Below are 16,728 nucleotides of genomic sequence, written 5' to 3'. Positions count from 1 at the left end.
ATGGACGATTAGACGAGTAGATAGGCCGGGTTCTAGTTGATAAACCCCTCACGAGATTCTTCTACTTGAAAGCCAATACTAGTTGTTGAGCTTGTTGGCAACTTGGGATATAAATTTTCAGCTATCAGGTGCCAACAGGTCGGTAATGCATTGTAACTTCACCTACAAACCTCATAAAGAAAAAATTGCAACAAACTATTGTACATAAAATCAGTGATGATTCAAAGACAACGATTCGATATCTATCCTAGTCTTAAGTCTTAACACGGTCATGAGAAAAAGAGTGGAGAAAATAGTCAAAATACACTATGTAGCTTTGGGCTTACAGTGATCTGGAAATCATTCGGAATTGTGGGTATTTGTCTGGGATTAAGAAATAAGAATCGATTCAAGAGTAAATGATTGGGCTTTTTAATTTTGGAATTGGATCGACCAAAACAAAGCCCAACCCAAGGGGTCTTTATTGTGGTGCCCAGGCTGGGAGCCTGGGAGAAGGGAGGACTAGCCACGGCCACGGCCACCAATGCGATATCAACTTAACGGTTTGAAAAAGATAATATATTCCCGTTGAAATTAGAGCAAGACAAATTGGTGAATTCAAACTTTTGAAGAAATACACTATTGCTTTCTTGGTTCTCTACTGGGATTAAAACAATCTTATTATTGGTTCCAATTTCTCGTGATTCATCACCTGCCCACTAAAAAGAAGCGCCAAACATTATAAGGAGGAATGCTTTCAGCTGTTTCTCTTTCACAGTTAATAGTAATTTCAATGAGGTAATAATCTTGGAATTATTTGATGTAGCCATCTTTAATAGTGGCAGTCGCAATGGACAACTATGGTGTCTGTACCAAATTAAACGTGAGTCATTTTTTTGGATCTTTCCATGTAAAACCACCAAAGAGAAGTCTATAAAAAGGGAGTTGAATCGTTATATACAAGTATAAAAAAATCAAGAGCTTTGATTGAAAATAAATAAGAAAATGAATTCTCTATTGGACTGTAGTGAATACCAGGTCAAAATCGGCGTTTAGGAATATATATTTGATTTGTGTTGAGTTGTACCAGTGCAGACAAGGAAAATGCCCAACCAAGGCCCGTACGTCCGTACTGTTTTGTGTATGCTATTTTTTTTCCCCATTTTTTCTTCTTTCCCCTAAGGCCTAGTCAACCATAATTTATCTCTAATTTTTTGAAGTCCATCATCCCCTCTTTTAATTTCTTATTGCTAAAGTGGTTTATACCTACTGATTTTCATACACGTTTACATTGATAAATGGAAATGGACTTAACGCAAGTTTTAGTTAAAATTGTGACTATTCATGTGTTTTTCAATGGATCGTAACAAGTGACTCACTATGCGAATCACAGGAAAAGATCACGTAACCACACACTAGCATTCCGCTAGTTTTAGATTTTCACAAATTTGCAGTACTTGCTGTGTCAAATGTACACAAGAAAGGTAATGGACTAATGGATATCAAATGCTTTAGACTAAGTTCAATAGTTTGGTGCGCCCGTGTAGTGTATAGAGTTAGTGGGTTAGCGTTTTCAAAGGCAATGATTTTTTTTATAGCGGCCAATATTTATGGTTTTTTTTTTTGACTCTCTAGGTACCATTGTCAAAGGTGTGGGAAAAAATTAAAAAAAAAATTAAAAAATCTAGCTGTCACACAGTGTGGCATATAACTTAGATTTATTCTACCCGCCATTCATACTGGCGTGTAGACTTGACGCTATCTCATTAAAACTGGTGCTATAGATAGGTAAATTTATATCTATAGCATTGGGGAATTAGCATTTTATCGCACGATTAGATCAGAATTTCTGTGATATTTAGTGTTTTGGCACACCATTGGATTTGGATTTGGGAGGATAGAGTTGAGACCCAATTGGTGGGGCATAACTTAAATTGTCATGGTTCTCATTGTGCAATTGCATGGAAATGTTGCGGAACATTCTTTTGGCTGTTTTGAGCCCCTCAAAAAGGAAGAGATCCCAATTATTACACACAAACATACACAAGTGGGCGTGGGTGACGAGCTGATGTGGTCGTCTCGATGATTCCTTTTTTTAAATCCACGTGTGTAGTCCATTCCCACCACTAATCTCATCACGTGTCCTCCTTCCACTGGTTTCCATGATTCATAGTAGTTCCTTGATGGAGTAAGCACTGCAAAACAAGTAACGAACACAATTTTTATCATTAGCATTTGACATTTGATTTCCTGATAAACTCCCAAGGAGATTGCAACAATGAATCACTGGTGTATAATAGAATAGTATATTACTCTTGAGTGGAAGTTGGAGTAGTAGTTGTGAACTTGTGATTGTGATTTGTAGCAATTAAGTCTAATGGTTAAGTTGTTATAGATTTTAAAGTCATTAGGTGGAGTAACGGCAAAGTTGTTCAAAATTGGAAGACATTAGGTGCGTGCGGTGATCTTGTGACTTTAAAACAACAATGAGTTTGGGAGGGCCATGTTACCATGTAGGCATATATACAGTATACACAAACGCCTGGACGAGGAAAAACAACTAGACAAGTGTAGATTCCCTATCACGTGGTTTTTGGACCAGAAGAAAAGTAGAAAACATTGTCACTTTGTAAATTGTAGCACACGTAGTCTGACCATAGTTTAAAATCTGAATGCAGATTATAAATTGCCTACTCTAAATGTTTTCAGACAAAATGTCCTTTGGCAGATGATAAATTCGAAATGCCAAGATACCAACAATCTAAAAATCAGTATGTAATGTAAAACGTGACAAAGCAAAATTCAAAATATCGAAGCTGATTAACTGCTGAACCTTGGAATCGTAGCAGAATATGGGTATACCAATACCGACACTCCAAAGAATCATGCGGGTTTCTGTGATTTCAGCAGATATACCGATATTTTGCAGCTATCCGACACAGGTTGCACATTATATAATCCTTGCATAAATCCGCATTATTTTTCACATTTTGAGTATTTGACTACGACGCTCGCCACTACAATAATTGAACACACCAAAACAAAACCACACAAAGAAAGAAGGAAGAACGTCATTCAAGAAAAGAGTTCTGCACAACTGTTTCATTCTCATGGAGCTAAATACAAGATCAGAAACCAATAACTTTGTTTTCTGCAGAAACCCAACATCCGTCTCCTCCTGACCCCTTAACAAACTCTCTAAAGTTGTTAACGTATTTTTTTTGCCATATATCAATGGCCACTACTACTATCACTATGAACTCACTTAGAAGAAGAAACTCAATGACTTCACCTTTACTACCAAAAGACCTTCACATCCCCAACTTGAAACAACAAAGCTCAAGTTTCCCAAACAGTGACACATCTTCATTCCCTACAGTTGATCTAGAACTCCTTTCCTTAAAACCAACTGCTTACACATCCTTAAAAGAAATCTTACCATCGTTATCAGCTGTTCAATCTCCAACTGGTGCATCTACTCAATCTATTTACGAAATTCCCATACGCAATCATCTCGTAAAACAAGCTGCCTGGGCTTATTTACAACCGATGTCCGCGTCACCTGGTTCTGCTAATCGACACTCTTTTCGCCGTATGTGGGGGAGATTTTCCACTTGGTATCTCAGAAATCCGATCAATGCTTGTTATGAATTCATTTGTCAGCGTGTTATACCGACTATTACACGAGCTTTTGATCTGATTCTTGGAGCTATTCGGGTTCTTATTAATAACAAAAGGTATATGTAGAGTCAGAGGAATTGATGAATTGCAATGGTTTGTATTAAAATTATATACAAGTCCTTCATATTCTTCTGCTTTTTTAAGTCCGTTCTGTTATGTGCAAATGTGCAATAGAAGGTGTGTGATAAAGAATTACTAACTACTTTTTAGTGAATATATATACAAAGTACAAATCATTGAATCAAACTGTTATCTGATTTATTCTCATTGGTGTGGATGTTATCGCCGTAGTCTAATTCGGAACGAGCGAGTTGTTTCAGCCATAGGAGACTCTGGATCAGTTGTCTGAAGCTCTTCGGTGTGACCCATGTTGGCTGTGGTTTCACTTGTTTGCAATGATAGAGTTTGGTAGGGCAGGTGTTTTTGTACAATATCCAGTTTTTCTGTTTGTGACACCATAAAATGAGACGAAGGGCGACGATTCTTATCTGGCTGTGGCTTCTGCTTATCTGGCTGGCGATGAATGGAAGATTTCGCATTTAGAGATGGTCCTGTTGTATATTGCGGATTAGACTTCTGCAAGGTAAGTTCACAAGACACGGTTACTGGTTAGTTGCTGAGTGTTCTTATAGTATGACATTTATCCGTCCCTTTCCTTTCAATAGGATGATTTAAAGTGAGTGAAGAACTGACACTCGTATGAATGACTTAAAATTGATACCTGTGTTGTGGTTTTTCCATTCCTTGAAGATTGAGCAGCTAAATATTCCAGTATTCGGTAAAATGTGGATTGCCCGTTAGCAACACAATAATGCCAAGAGAACATAGCCCAATCCAAGGCTATTGCCTTATACTCCATCAAGTTTCGATCTATGTCTGTCTCATACCTCGAAATGTATGGGCGTAAGAAGGTCTCGTACACATAGCTAGTTCCCTATATATACTCGGTCAAAAGACATAGCATGAGGACGCTTAACATAGACGTGCAAATATTGTGGCGTTGCCAAATTAGAACTGGAAATCAATTACCTTAGTCTTAGGTGACCACAAGTAGACAATAAAGCACAGCTTCAACTCACCATACAGAGGCAACCTATAAAAGATTATAAAAAGTCTATTAGCAACGACTTGGAGTGTATACAACATACTATTGCTCAATGTACTTTTTGGAAACATACTTCGAACTAAATAGTTTGTGTTTGAGAATTCAAAAACAGTCAGAGTATCTTGATTGAATCTGAAAAAAGGGGGGGGGAAATCATGTAGAGATGGTTTACCATGAAACAAAAATGTCTCCGAACCTCTCTAAAATAGTCAGTGCCGCAATAATTATCCTGCAAACAAATTAAAGGAAATATTTAGCGCCACATAATATAATATACATTTCATGTGTACAACTAGCTAATAATCATGCAAAAGTGTGAGAGAGAAATGAAAAAGTTATGCATCTTGATATGCTAATAAAATATAATTTAACATGTAAAGAGGGAGAAGAAGAGGGCAGAGATTAGAACAGAAAGCAGAGAAGGTTCCACTAGATGGGAAATTAGGGTCTCCCTCCAAACACACAGTCAACTTGGATTGAGTGTTCGGGAGACCCTAATACTAGTTAACCCAACAGATCGAGAAATCTCTGTAGTAGGCAAAAGGAGACGAAAAAAGCCTAATGGTTTGTGTTTGACATTAGGTTGAGATCAACCATGCACTATAACGGCAGATAAGGGTGATGACCATCGCTGCATACTGAATTATGTCAGTTATTATCAAGAAACTAATATTGCATTTATCACGTCTACTATAAAATTGTACTCAGGTTTCAACCTCAGGATAAAAAAGATGTTATTTTCCATTTGGAGTGAAACCTTTAGATATTGTACCAGATAGATTCTCAAAAGTTTTACCTAGGATCTTGATAGCTACATCAAATTTAAAGGGTTGTATCAACATTTATCCACCAGTATAAATGAATTGACAAGCATTTACAGATCTTGTTTCTATCTTTACTAGCTTATTTTGTATCCAATTGTCAACGAGTCTATTCTGAGCGTCCACATTAGAGGACAAGAAATACATTCAAGTCGGGGCACTGACATAAAAAATTGACACATTTATCCGACACAGTGACATACATGTCATATTGTCATGTATCATCGTGTAAGAGGATGACACATGTCATATATCATGATGATACTTACACATATCATCATGATATATGACGTGTCATCTTCTTACACGATGATACATGACATGTATGTCACTGTGTCGGATAAATATGTCAATTCTATCTGTCAGTGTAGCGGCACTGAATATTCAAGTGTTGGGGTAGAAACGTTGGAAGATGACTAGGCATCAAATAATTGGTTTAACATAAGAAATGGTCATTTTGAACTGCAGTTAGCCCTGGTTAAAGAGTGCAGCTACCAAAATCCTTGTAGACCACAATTTCAATAATGAATTGTGTGATTGTCAGGACGAAGGCTTTCAACATAATCACCACAAGGGCACCAGTAACAGAATAAAAAACTTTTCACTCCTAGACAAAGGTATCCCTTTAGTGTATGAATTGATGGCAAACAAATGACTGCATGAAAAAGTAACGGGCAGTTCAATCAAGCAGGGCGAAAAGTCACTGGAAGTTTATATGGCGATTGGGACTACCTTGAAGAAGGAAAGAAAGAGACGAGATGCAAATTAAAATTGGTAAATAAAGCAAAAAAGACCGGACTTCTGATTTGTACAGGGTCCTTTGGCAGACACATAAACCTTTAGAGCCCAGAATTTAGTTCATTGCATATCTGCAGACTTTAGAAGAATTCTTTCAGATGAAAACACAAAATAGGCCCATAAAAGTCAAACGTTGGTTCCCAATTTGAAATCCGAACATGCTATCGACATCTAAATAATAGCTAAGTTGCATTGACTCGGGTACCGTGTGTTCATATATCCGACACGGATACGAATTCGTATCCGACACAGCGAAGTACCTAACAATTAGGTACACCTCACATAAAAATATGTGCGTCTATCATGTCCAACACGAACACGTATCTGACAAGTATTGTTATTAAAATTAATATGGCTTGATACCATGTAACATATAGAATAAAAGACAATATAAGTAAATTGAATTTGTATATATCATGTTCCAAATGACAACCATGCATTTCCATATAAGAACCACAACGAAGACTACTAGCTCTGGGGTTTATAGAGACTGCTTGTTCGATGGGCGTGTGCATAGGGATGGAGTGCTAGGACCACTGCATATAATGGTCTTAAAAAGGTGATCATCAAAGCAGCAAAACTGATGATGTCTCCTTTAACTGAAAAATACATGTATGAAACATGACAGTGCTATCTCAAGAGGCTAACAACGTGGAGTTATTTCCTTGATTCCTTCCTTCCTGCATTCCTTTTCCTTGACATGAAATGGCAATAATTGTCCTCCAAGATGAAAAACCAACTAATTAAAGTAAAGATCACAATGAATAAGTGATTGGCAACTTAATTTTGGTGCATATATATATATATTTGTGAGGCCTGTGCCTCCTGCGGAGTGTTGTTAGGAACATGCTGCCTTATGTAGTTATGTTAGGCTAGCAATCCACACACATCTAATTAAGGAACTGCAAGAAATGTGCCTGCTTAGCATTTTCCATCTCTCCCAACAATTCAAACTTTTGAAGATAACTATTTCTAAATGCTAGTATAGGCCTAAAACAAAAGGTTTAAGCACAAACTCAAGACTAAAGAACTACTATACAGTAGAGTAAACTAAGAGCTATATAAGAATTTAGAAATTATGCAGAATTCAGAAAATGAAAGACACACTGCACAAAGAAATATAGAACTAGTCCAACCATTGGTATTACTGTTGTATTTGCTCAAGGCAGACAATTCAATGCCAAGTTGATTTGGTGGATACCACCTGAACTGGATTGGTTAATAGCCAATTCAGATGGCGGCCTTAAAAGGGGTAGTGGTGTGGTGCACGAAATGAAGGTGTTGTTGACTTGTTGGAGACCATGTAGCCATGTAGGCAACCCTTGGTCTCTGTTTCTACACAGGTCGAGGAGACCATAACTCGGTAATGCAAGTAGAACGTACTACTTAGAATCCAGAAAGGAATAAGAATCAGTACGTTTGAATCAAAGATCCAACAATATTTAACGTTGCATCAGACTTTCTTAAAACTATTCAAGTTATTAAGAAAGAAAGTTTATCCCATAGCACAGTTGCAACATTATACATGATATTTGGGATCAATTGCAGAATCGATAGGACAGTGAGATATATGCATGTCTATGGGGAGACCAACAGGGTGGCATAGATTGACGTTGCATCACCCCATAACTAAATAGACAAACTCAATCAACTTCATTGTACAAGAAAATAAAACCATGGTAAAATTTATAATAGTGGGTAGGGAGGGAAGTTTTTGCCTACTTCCACAAGGATTATTGTTTTTGAAAGGCCTAATAATGCATATGAGTGTACAATACAAAAAACCGATTGCTTTCTCGCCCCAAAAAAGAAAACAAAATGCTAGGCCTAAGATTCTCAATTCAATAGCACTACTTTGTTTAGTTGTTTATAATATTATTTACTATTTCAAAGTTTGAAAGAATCAAGTCTCCTTCATGACGAGAATACTCAAATCCTTTTGCCACGCATACAACTAAAGTTACGTATCAAAAACATTTGAAGTAGTCGACCAGAAAATAGGCAATGTATTCAATAAGCAAGTCAATTACCAATATTGGCACCAAAACCGAAATTGTTCAATCTCAACTCTGTTCTTCTCCACCGTCTTGTAACACTCGAACGCCGGATACGCGTATCCAAGAACCATCCTACAATTCAAAATCCACGTCTCTTAAAATCTCAATCCAAACAAAGAATAAATGTCAAGTGAAAAAAATAATAATAAAATGGTGACATACACAAGTGATCTAATAACAAAGTCCCCCAACATTTTGTCCTTGTTTGCATCAATCTCCACCAAAAAACTCCTGCAAATAAAACATTTTGTCCCACAACAAAAACAAAACGGAATAATCATGCATGTTTGAATGTGGCAAAAACTTTACCTTGGATGATGAGGGTCTCTTGGTTGTGCAGAAAAGAAGAGGAGGGGAATTTTGAAGAAACTTGAGACCCAAGAAGGAGAGAAGAAGTTAACAAAGAAAAGTTTTATAGGGGGAAGTTGAAGAACAAAGTCAGATAGAGAGAGAAGAAGGTTTCTTGACACGTACGCTTTCCAGTTATTTTTTTCACGTAATTGGATGTGAAAAAGTGAGATTCGGTGGACGTGATTTACTATGTGACGGTTAAGATTGCTTTTGTCATTTTAAAAGGGTGAGATCATGTGCTCTATGGATTACTGAATATATATTACCCTTTTTTTGAATTTTTTATGACCAAATACTATGTGTGTGTGTGTCTACCTTGTTAGCAATTAAGGATACGGGAAAAATATGGTACTGGAATAATTCTTAATTCAAGAATTATTGGGTGACTAAAAAAATAGTACGGTCAAAAATTCGCAATACGACAATTATGTGGTGTTGCAAAAATTCAGAAATAAAAAATCTGTGATATTATATTAGTAAATCTCTATTAATATAGTACACCATAATTAACTTAGACATTTAAATTGGACCATTCTTTTTTCTACGACTAAATACCCTTGATAAAATATTCAAACAAATTATTCATTGCCTTTGAAAAGGACTACTTCGTCATTTCAAATTTTACTATCGTTTACACCCTTAATGGCGTTTGTGTAATTTCAAGTCGAAAATCAACTACACGTCACTATTCAATTGTTCGCAAGTTAGGCCTTCACATTAATACCGAATTTATTACCATTTATACCAAATTTAATTGCTAGGAAATCAGACGTCTTTTCTGTTTTTATGCGCCCTTTCTCTTTTTCAAATCTCCCCTCATTCACTCTCAACGTCTGCAACACCATTAAAACATTGAACCCACTCTTCAATTGGCCAAGATCATTCTTCTCCAAGGCTTTCTTTACTATTAGAATCAGAAATCTCGCTAACATGTGTGCTGTTTTCTCCCGAATCTCTCCATTGCCGAAAACTGAAAAGTCCCAAAATTAACAAACAAAGGTTTCTTCCCATCTTTATCTCATCGTTGCAATCATCGGTTTTCTTCTTTTTTCACAACATCTTAATACTGCTTCAACACCAACAACAACTATTCCTCCTGCTACGTACGGGCGTTCATGAATTGCTCGAGTGTCCTGTTTGTACCAATTCCATATTCATCAGGTTAGTGTTAATGACTTTTGAGTTTTGTGAAATTTGGTTTTTGCATGTTTTGGTCAATGGGTGTTCTTCATTCTTCGATTTTGTTTAAGTATGTATGGGATTTTGCTGAATTTCTTGATATCCAAAGGTTGGTTCGTTCTTTATGTGCGCATTAATTGTTGTGGAACAATATATGATAGAGAAGAGGATGCATGATCAACTGTGCATCCCGATAGTATTATATTCTTTGCTTTATGTATCATCCCTAAGCATAGTGGATTAGTTGTGCTCATTGCATTTGAATGGCGCATCTCTTTGTTATATAGTATGCAGTACAACAGTCAACAACCGCACAACTTAGAATGCTTAAAAAAATACTACCGGTTCGAACACAACCTACCCAACAGAGAATATACAATGTGACATTCAACTAATTTGGGACTTTAGGACCCACCCCATGAATTGGGAATGAGTTTATAGTAGTGTTAGCTTGAAAAGTCACATTATCAAGGAGAAAAAATTCCAAACGTCTATTATAAACCCTTGCATAGTTACTAAACCACTAACTTTAAGATTTTTTTTTTTTTTATCTTTTTTCTCAATGGACTCAATAAGTTTTAATGTTTCATTGGCGTGGATGAATTGGAGGACTATATACTTTGTTGTCATATTGTACTTTATTTAAGTTGAAGCACATCTTATCCCATTTCATCTGTTCTCATAGATCTCATATTTGTTTGTGATGAAGTTATGTGCGTGTTACTTGCTCATTTTAAGTTATAGTTGCTTAATTATTTTTATTTATTATTTATTAATTTTTTTTTTTAGTGTTTTTTCTAAACATTGAAATTAAGGTCTGGATTGCTTTGATGAAACAGAAATGCCATGTAGAATAAGGATATGATATAAGGAAGTTTCATGACGGTATCTATGCAAACATTTACTAAATTAGTGCTTATGAGTTAGAAGTATTCTCTATTGGGTGGAAGATAAGATTGACTATTGCATGAATTAGATGAGTTCTTCTTGCTTTTGGTAACTCTTCTTCCACTTATGCATATGTGAAATCAATTAGTCACCTCATTCGTGAATATGTGTGTGTGTGACAGTTTCTTGTCTCCAAGTGTATATTAATATAATGTGCAATCATATATTGTTTCTCAGAAATAGTTCTTGTTTGAAATCCTATAAGGGTTGGATTAGCATGAGTTTTCCATCTCCAGCCAGTGATTGAAGGAGAGCAAATGAGTTTTACTCATGGGTTTATAAGCACCAACTTGGTTTAAAACCGTTTTGATTCCAGAACTTAGGTAGTTAATTGATGAAGACTTTGTTCATTGTTCGTTATCTTTATTTCAGTTTACCAAAGTGATTATGACCTTGGGAACTATTCACCGTTTGTCATTTTCTTTTTATATGTTGAAATCTACATTCGTCGGATTTCTATATCGGCAGGTTAGATCGTAGCTTTGATTATTCATATATTTGTTAAATCTTTATTTTCATATTTGTTTTGTTCTCAATACTATGAGCCTTTTTATAAAAGTGTTTCACAAGATTGCATTGCATCTCAACGCCTTCCATTTACAGGGTCAATAGCTCCTCAACGACATACGAGTCTTTTAGAATAAATACTACTCTGTATATAGTAATCAAGGGTTTCGATGGTGTGATTTATTTGCAAGACTGCCAAAGGCGTTGTAGGTAAGTGAAAGACATATAATCTTCATATTTTTAAGGCCATTAATCCACCTTGGTATTTGGTTTTGTTTATATGTACTTTTGTTTTTTTTTTTGTTTTTTTTTTTTATGATTCTACATATACTTTGAATGCCCAATTGGTTGTTTGGTCATCTAGAAGAATATTTCATTTCAAAATCAGGCACGTTTTTAAATTTAGCACTATATTTGAGACTCTATATTAAATAGGGATGAAATAGCATAATTATATGTGCTTAATGGTATACATACTGATTGGGAGCAATGGTAGAAGTTGTGGTTTCCCCATTTTCTCGATTTGCTATTTGATCCAAAATGAAGTTGGTATGTTTTTTTTTTTTTTTTGGATAATAAGTTGGTCTGTTATGGGGTGTTGATAAAGAGATGAGAAGGCTTTCCAGGACACCCTGGACTGTATGTACACCTGATATGCTTTTATGTGTCATTGGTTTACTGTTTGTGAGCATGCTTCTATAGGTGTGTTCTCACTGATATTGTCAAAATAGGTATTATTGGTGATGATCTCTCTCCCACCTTATTTTGAGTATATATGTGAATGTCACAAATGCTTTGTTGCCTGATGAATTTACCCCATTTTGCTTACATTTCAGCTTATGCCCTTTGAAAGTGAATATTGGTTTAGGTATATACATATAATACATATTATTGTATAGATATGGCTTCTTTATTTCAATAAGTTCACTTCAAATTTTTCAAAATTTTTATTTAGTGTTTATTCGTAAAAAATTCTTGGGTTTCAATTATGGGTTTTTGTTATATATTTGAAACCTATAATCCATTGGTGCACAAGGTTAAAACTCTCCATTGTTTTAGTTGTTGCAAGCTTCTACCAGTAAAGTACTAAGTGTGTGTAGGCTGTCACTCTAATGATCGAGAAACCGTAGGGACCTTGAAATTCATCAGGCAAATGTTGGATCATGTGTATTGTGTCCGATGCTCAGGTACGAGTATTTTGCATGCCATTCATGACATAAATGTGTTACATATTAGTAATTTATATCTTTCACAGTCATATCCTTCAATGATGATTACTTCTCAAATTGGTTATCCTATTTAGTCGAGGTTTCCATATGCTCTCTTGCTTTTCTATTTTTCGGTTCGTATGTACTATGATTCTAATGATAATTTATTCTTTGTTTTTTAAGATAACACAACTAAGGTCAACTTAGGTTTACGATAAAGTCCTATTAATGTAAAGTAGCAGAGATGCAGGGTAGTTGGCCATATGCATATTATGGTGATTGTTGAAGGCATAACTGAAAGAACAATCCAACTCCTACTAATTTAATACTCTTTTGTAATTATAGATGTTAACAAATAATAGTTGATTGGGTGACTAGAAGGATACCCGAACTCCTACTACAAATAGACCACGATAACTACCCTTCCCATCTCATTTAAAAGGATTTTAGTCTAAAATTTTGAGCAAACAATAAACTTCATTGTTTTAAAATTGTAATGAGGTTGTGGTCATACCTTACACAACCTTTCCACAGGCAAGGACAAGGAACTAAATTGAGCCTACAGTTCCGCTTTTGGTGCCAAGTTGGAGTTGTTGTTTTCACTAGTATATAAACTTATTAGACTTCATGAGAAAACGACATCTATGCCAATGCATCCAAAAAACTGTTTGTCTAGGCTTATAATTCATTGTTTTTGTTAGAAGATATTTTATTTTTAAATGTATTTAACTAAAAAACCATGAGTTTGATTAGATGGGCTCCAACATAGTAGAAGCAGAGACTAGATTAATTGCCACGTATGTGTTTTTTAATCCATAGGTCCATACTCAAAACCTATGGACTAGCGGCCTATGAAGATAGTCTTTCTGTGATTGTGGGACCACTACTTTAAACTCTAACCCTAATGGGGGTTTAATTATATTTAGAACCTATACTATACACTGACTCATTAGTTGAGTTTTAACTTGCAGTTGCTGTGATTGGAGGTTGTCAGAGTGGTTAATGTTTCAATTCATGTATTTTATTTGATTTCATTGTCATAATGTTTGTAGAACTTAATGAGATATATTTTGCTAGGGGTAGTAAGGTGTGCACCTTTTGAATTGGTGTGTATATTGATCTTGCAAGATTTGCAGGTTGTCATACGGGGTTGTGTAGTAGAATATGTAGTTGCAAGCCAAGCAAGTCTGTTGTAAGAGTGAGACCACCCCTGTAGATGTTTGGTGTTTACTGGACAACGACCTGATGATTTGTGTGATAGGGAATGGCTGCACTCTTCTTGGGATAAGAGTTGCCTACGTATCAAATTTCTTGGGGTGAACTTGAATCAAGCCTTACGTAGTTCATCTCTCTCTACTTATAGATGTTTGAGCTGACTTTCCTTATTTGCTCCAGGCCGTTATGAAGTGTAGATCCACCTTGTGTGCTATCTTGATGATTTGCCATTACTCGGATGTTACAAAGTTAATGTTTCCTTGATTGGTGCGTTGACTGAGCTCCAAGATTGCGCTAGTTAATTTGCTTACATATATGGCTGTAACTGATTCTTAGGACGACCTAGGGTCGGGTCATTGGTACGCTTTGATAGAGTGGTACAAGCTGATTGAGAATGACTTGGTGTATGGACACGTGTACTGTAGTGCAGAACGGAGGGTACTTACACAACCCTCTTTATTTGATCCGTTCTTTGGATAGTTGTGATGTAAAAAGGAAGGGTAAAATAAAGTTTCCTTTTTAAAACACGTGTTGGACAACTGGTAGGCTTAATTGGCTTTTGAAAAATGTGTAGGAACTATTGGGCTGAATTTGTGGGCCTGAAATCGCTGCGATTTGTGGGCGAGTAATGATTATGTTATGTTGGAACACGAAATGTTTTGTGTTCTCTTGAGGTTTTGGCAGCTAAGGGGTTTTGACGTGTTAAGGTGTTCCACTTTCTCATTTCGTCAATCTAGGAAAGAGTAGAGCGAAAGAAAGAAAGAGAGAAAAGAAAAAAAAACTTTTCCCATCTTTGGTATGAGGTGCATTTTTTGATCTTGCAAAATTTGATCTTTTGTTATTTTTTTGAACTTGTAATGTCTGCTACCAGTGATAGTTTAGGTGGGGAGGTTGAAGTTGATCAGTAGAGAGAGAGAACTTTGAGTAGAGATGACATCGAAGTTAGGGTTTGTAGTGGAGATGGGGCTTCATCGTCTTCTTCAGTGGAGACGAGGGCTGAGGAGGTGGGGGCTAGGTCGCTTTATGTTGATTTGAAGGAGGAGTTCGGTTGGGTGAATGCCGACCTGGCCATATACGACCTTGGTGGAGAGGGGATGTTATATAACAATGACTATGTCCCTTCGGATGGAGGAGTGGTGGTTTGTTATGGGCAGTTGAAGGCTGGGATGAGGTTGCCGTTTTCCCTTCTTGCTGTTGGGGTTTTGAACTATTGTGACAAATCCCCATGTTAGTTCATAGGGAATAGTTAGAGGGTTTTCCATGTGTTGGATTTGTTGAATGAGCGAGGTTATAATATCTGCTTAGAAGATGTGTTGGAGTATTTCTCTGTGAAGAGATCGGTTGCATTGAATTTTAGTTTGTAGGTTGTAAAAGGGAAGTCGTCTTTAATTGTGGGGGGTGAGTAATGAGGAGTGGGGGCATAGGCCTTTGTTGGTTGTGGGTAACTACACTCCCCCTAGGTGTGAGCTGAGTACCTGCTCTGTAAAGTGGGCTGGTAGGTAGTTATTTTGTAGGTTGTATGCAAGTATTGTACTTGATATGTTTGTATGTTCTGATGTTTTTGTGTTCTTTCATGCAGAGGTTTCCATTCGAGGTCGTCCTGAGCTTGACGTTGTAGAGAAGTTTGCTTGTTTGAGTTGGGAGGAAAAATGAGCTATCTTGGTGGAGGTTTCTCACTACTTTAAGAAGTGTGGATAGGAAAAGATCAACCGGAAGAAGGTGGAGCAAAAGAAGAGGGCTCGTAAGCTTGTTTTGGACATCTCTGATTCTAGCTTGAACGGTGAGATGGAGAGGGAGAGGCAAAGGAAGGCACCTGTTTCTGGAGGGAGAATGGCTGGAGGGGCTGTTGATAGCTGTTCTACTTCGGTGAGGACGGCTGGAGGAGCTGCTGATAGTCGTTTTGCATCCAAACGCTCTGAAGTGGGTGATGCTGAACATTCTGCATCCAAACGCTCCGAAGTAGGTGATGGTGAACGTTTTGGTCATGGTGGTGGAAGTGCTGTTGGTGGTGGTGATGCTCCCACTCAGTTCGAAGGCCTCAACTAAAGAGGCACTCTGAGGTGGTTGAAACTGAGGGGGTGAAGAAGTCCCGAACTGAATCTGATGAGCGACCTAGTACTGGTGGAGGTCATTCTTCTGCAAGTCGGACTCCATTGAAGAGGATGGATCTGAAGGAACTTGCTGTTGATGTGGGGGTTGTTGATACCCAGGGCAAGAAAAAGGCTAGTGAGAATGAGCCTGTTGCCCAGAAGTTGAAGGGATTGGGGAGTTCGTCCCCACGTGACAAGAGTGTTGATGACGTTCTGGATAGGCTTGTCACCTATGAGGACCCAACGAGTGGGTTGAGTAAGTTTGTGAAGAATGGGGACTATAGTTTCAAGAGCTATTTAGTTGTTGGAGGGTTGCTGGAGAGCATTGCCCTGGATGGAGATATGCATCAGTTGGAGACTGGGAAGGACCTAGGGATGAACATTAAAGACATGGATTGCTCCTTGTGCTTTGTAAGTGCCTCTCCGACCTGGGTACTGTCTTGTTTTCCACTTTTACTGCTTTGTGATTTACTTTGTTTGTTGTTAGGTCTTGGCTATGTATAGGAAGCTGAAAGAGATAGCTCTTATCTCCGACATATACAAGAAAGAGTTGGATGCTTCCAAGGAGGCTTATGACAAACTGCTCGCTGTTCAAGAGGTGGAGTGAGTTGAAATGTCTGGGTTGAGGTCACAGGTCGGAGATCTTGCTGGTAAGGTGGTATTGTTGCAACCGTCTCTTGATGCTTCGCGGGTGGAGGTGCAGAACTGGATTGGTGAGTGCAGGAATGCGCAGGTTATTATTGAAAGGGCTCAGAAGGAATATAACGATTTGGTTGACTTGGTAGAGAG

The 16,728-nt window shown here is 37.2% G+C and overlaps 1 protein-coding gene across 1 annotated transcript; it reads right to left on the bottom strand.

Moving 5' to 3' along the window:
* Positions 1-3,719: 3,719 nt before the first annotated feature.
* LOC147489428 (putative HVA22-like protein g) lies at positions 3,720-8,883 on the bottom strand. The gene is made up of 7 exons (XM_086570693.1): positions 8,751-8,883; positions 8,604-8,672; positions 8,415-8,513; positions 4,938-4,994; positions 4,690-4,753; positions 4,382-4,594; positions 3,720-4,236 (listed from the first exon to the last, which is right to left on the bottom strand). Exons 2-7 carry the CDS (start codon positions 8,633-8,635, stop codon positions 3,940-3,942), a joined length of 762 nt encoding a protein of 253 aa, XP_086426819.1. The 5' UTR covers positions 8,636-8,672; positions 8,751-8,883; the 3' UTR covers positions 3,720-3,939.
* Between the last annotated feature and the right edge of the window lie 7,845 nt (positions 8,884-16,728).

The sequence above is a fragment of the Coptis chinensis genome, chromosome 7, assembly GCF_015680905.1.
Source record: "Coptis chinensis isolate HL-2020 chromosome 7, ASM1568090v1, whole genome shotgun sequence".
Classification (NCBI taxonomy): domain Eukaryota; kingdom Viridiplantae; phylum Streptophyta; class Magnoliopsida; order Ranunculales; family Ranunculaceae; genus Coptis; species Coptis chinensis.
The sequence above is the reverse complement of the archived record's forward strand: the minus strand, read 5'-3'. Positions and strand labels throughout refer to the sequence as shown.

Bases quoted from the DNA above. Each gene is read 5' to 3' on its own strand.
- LOC147489428 (XM_086570693.1), bottom strand. From the start codon at position 8,635: ATGTTGGGGGACTTTGTTATTAGATCACTTGT. The intron at 4,995-8,414 runs GTAATTGACTTG...ATTTGTTTGCAG, and splicing joins CGGTTTTGGTGCCAATATTG to GATAATTATTGCGGCACTGA. The intron at 4,595-4,689 runs GTAATTGATTTC...GAGTATATATAG, and splicing joins TGTGGTCACCTAAGACTAAG to GGAACTAGCTATGTGTACGA.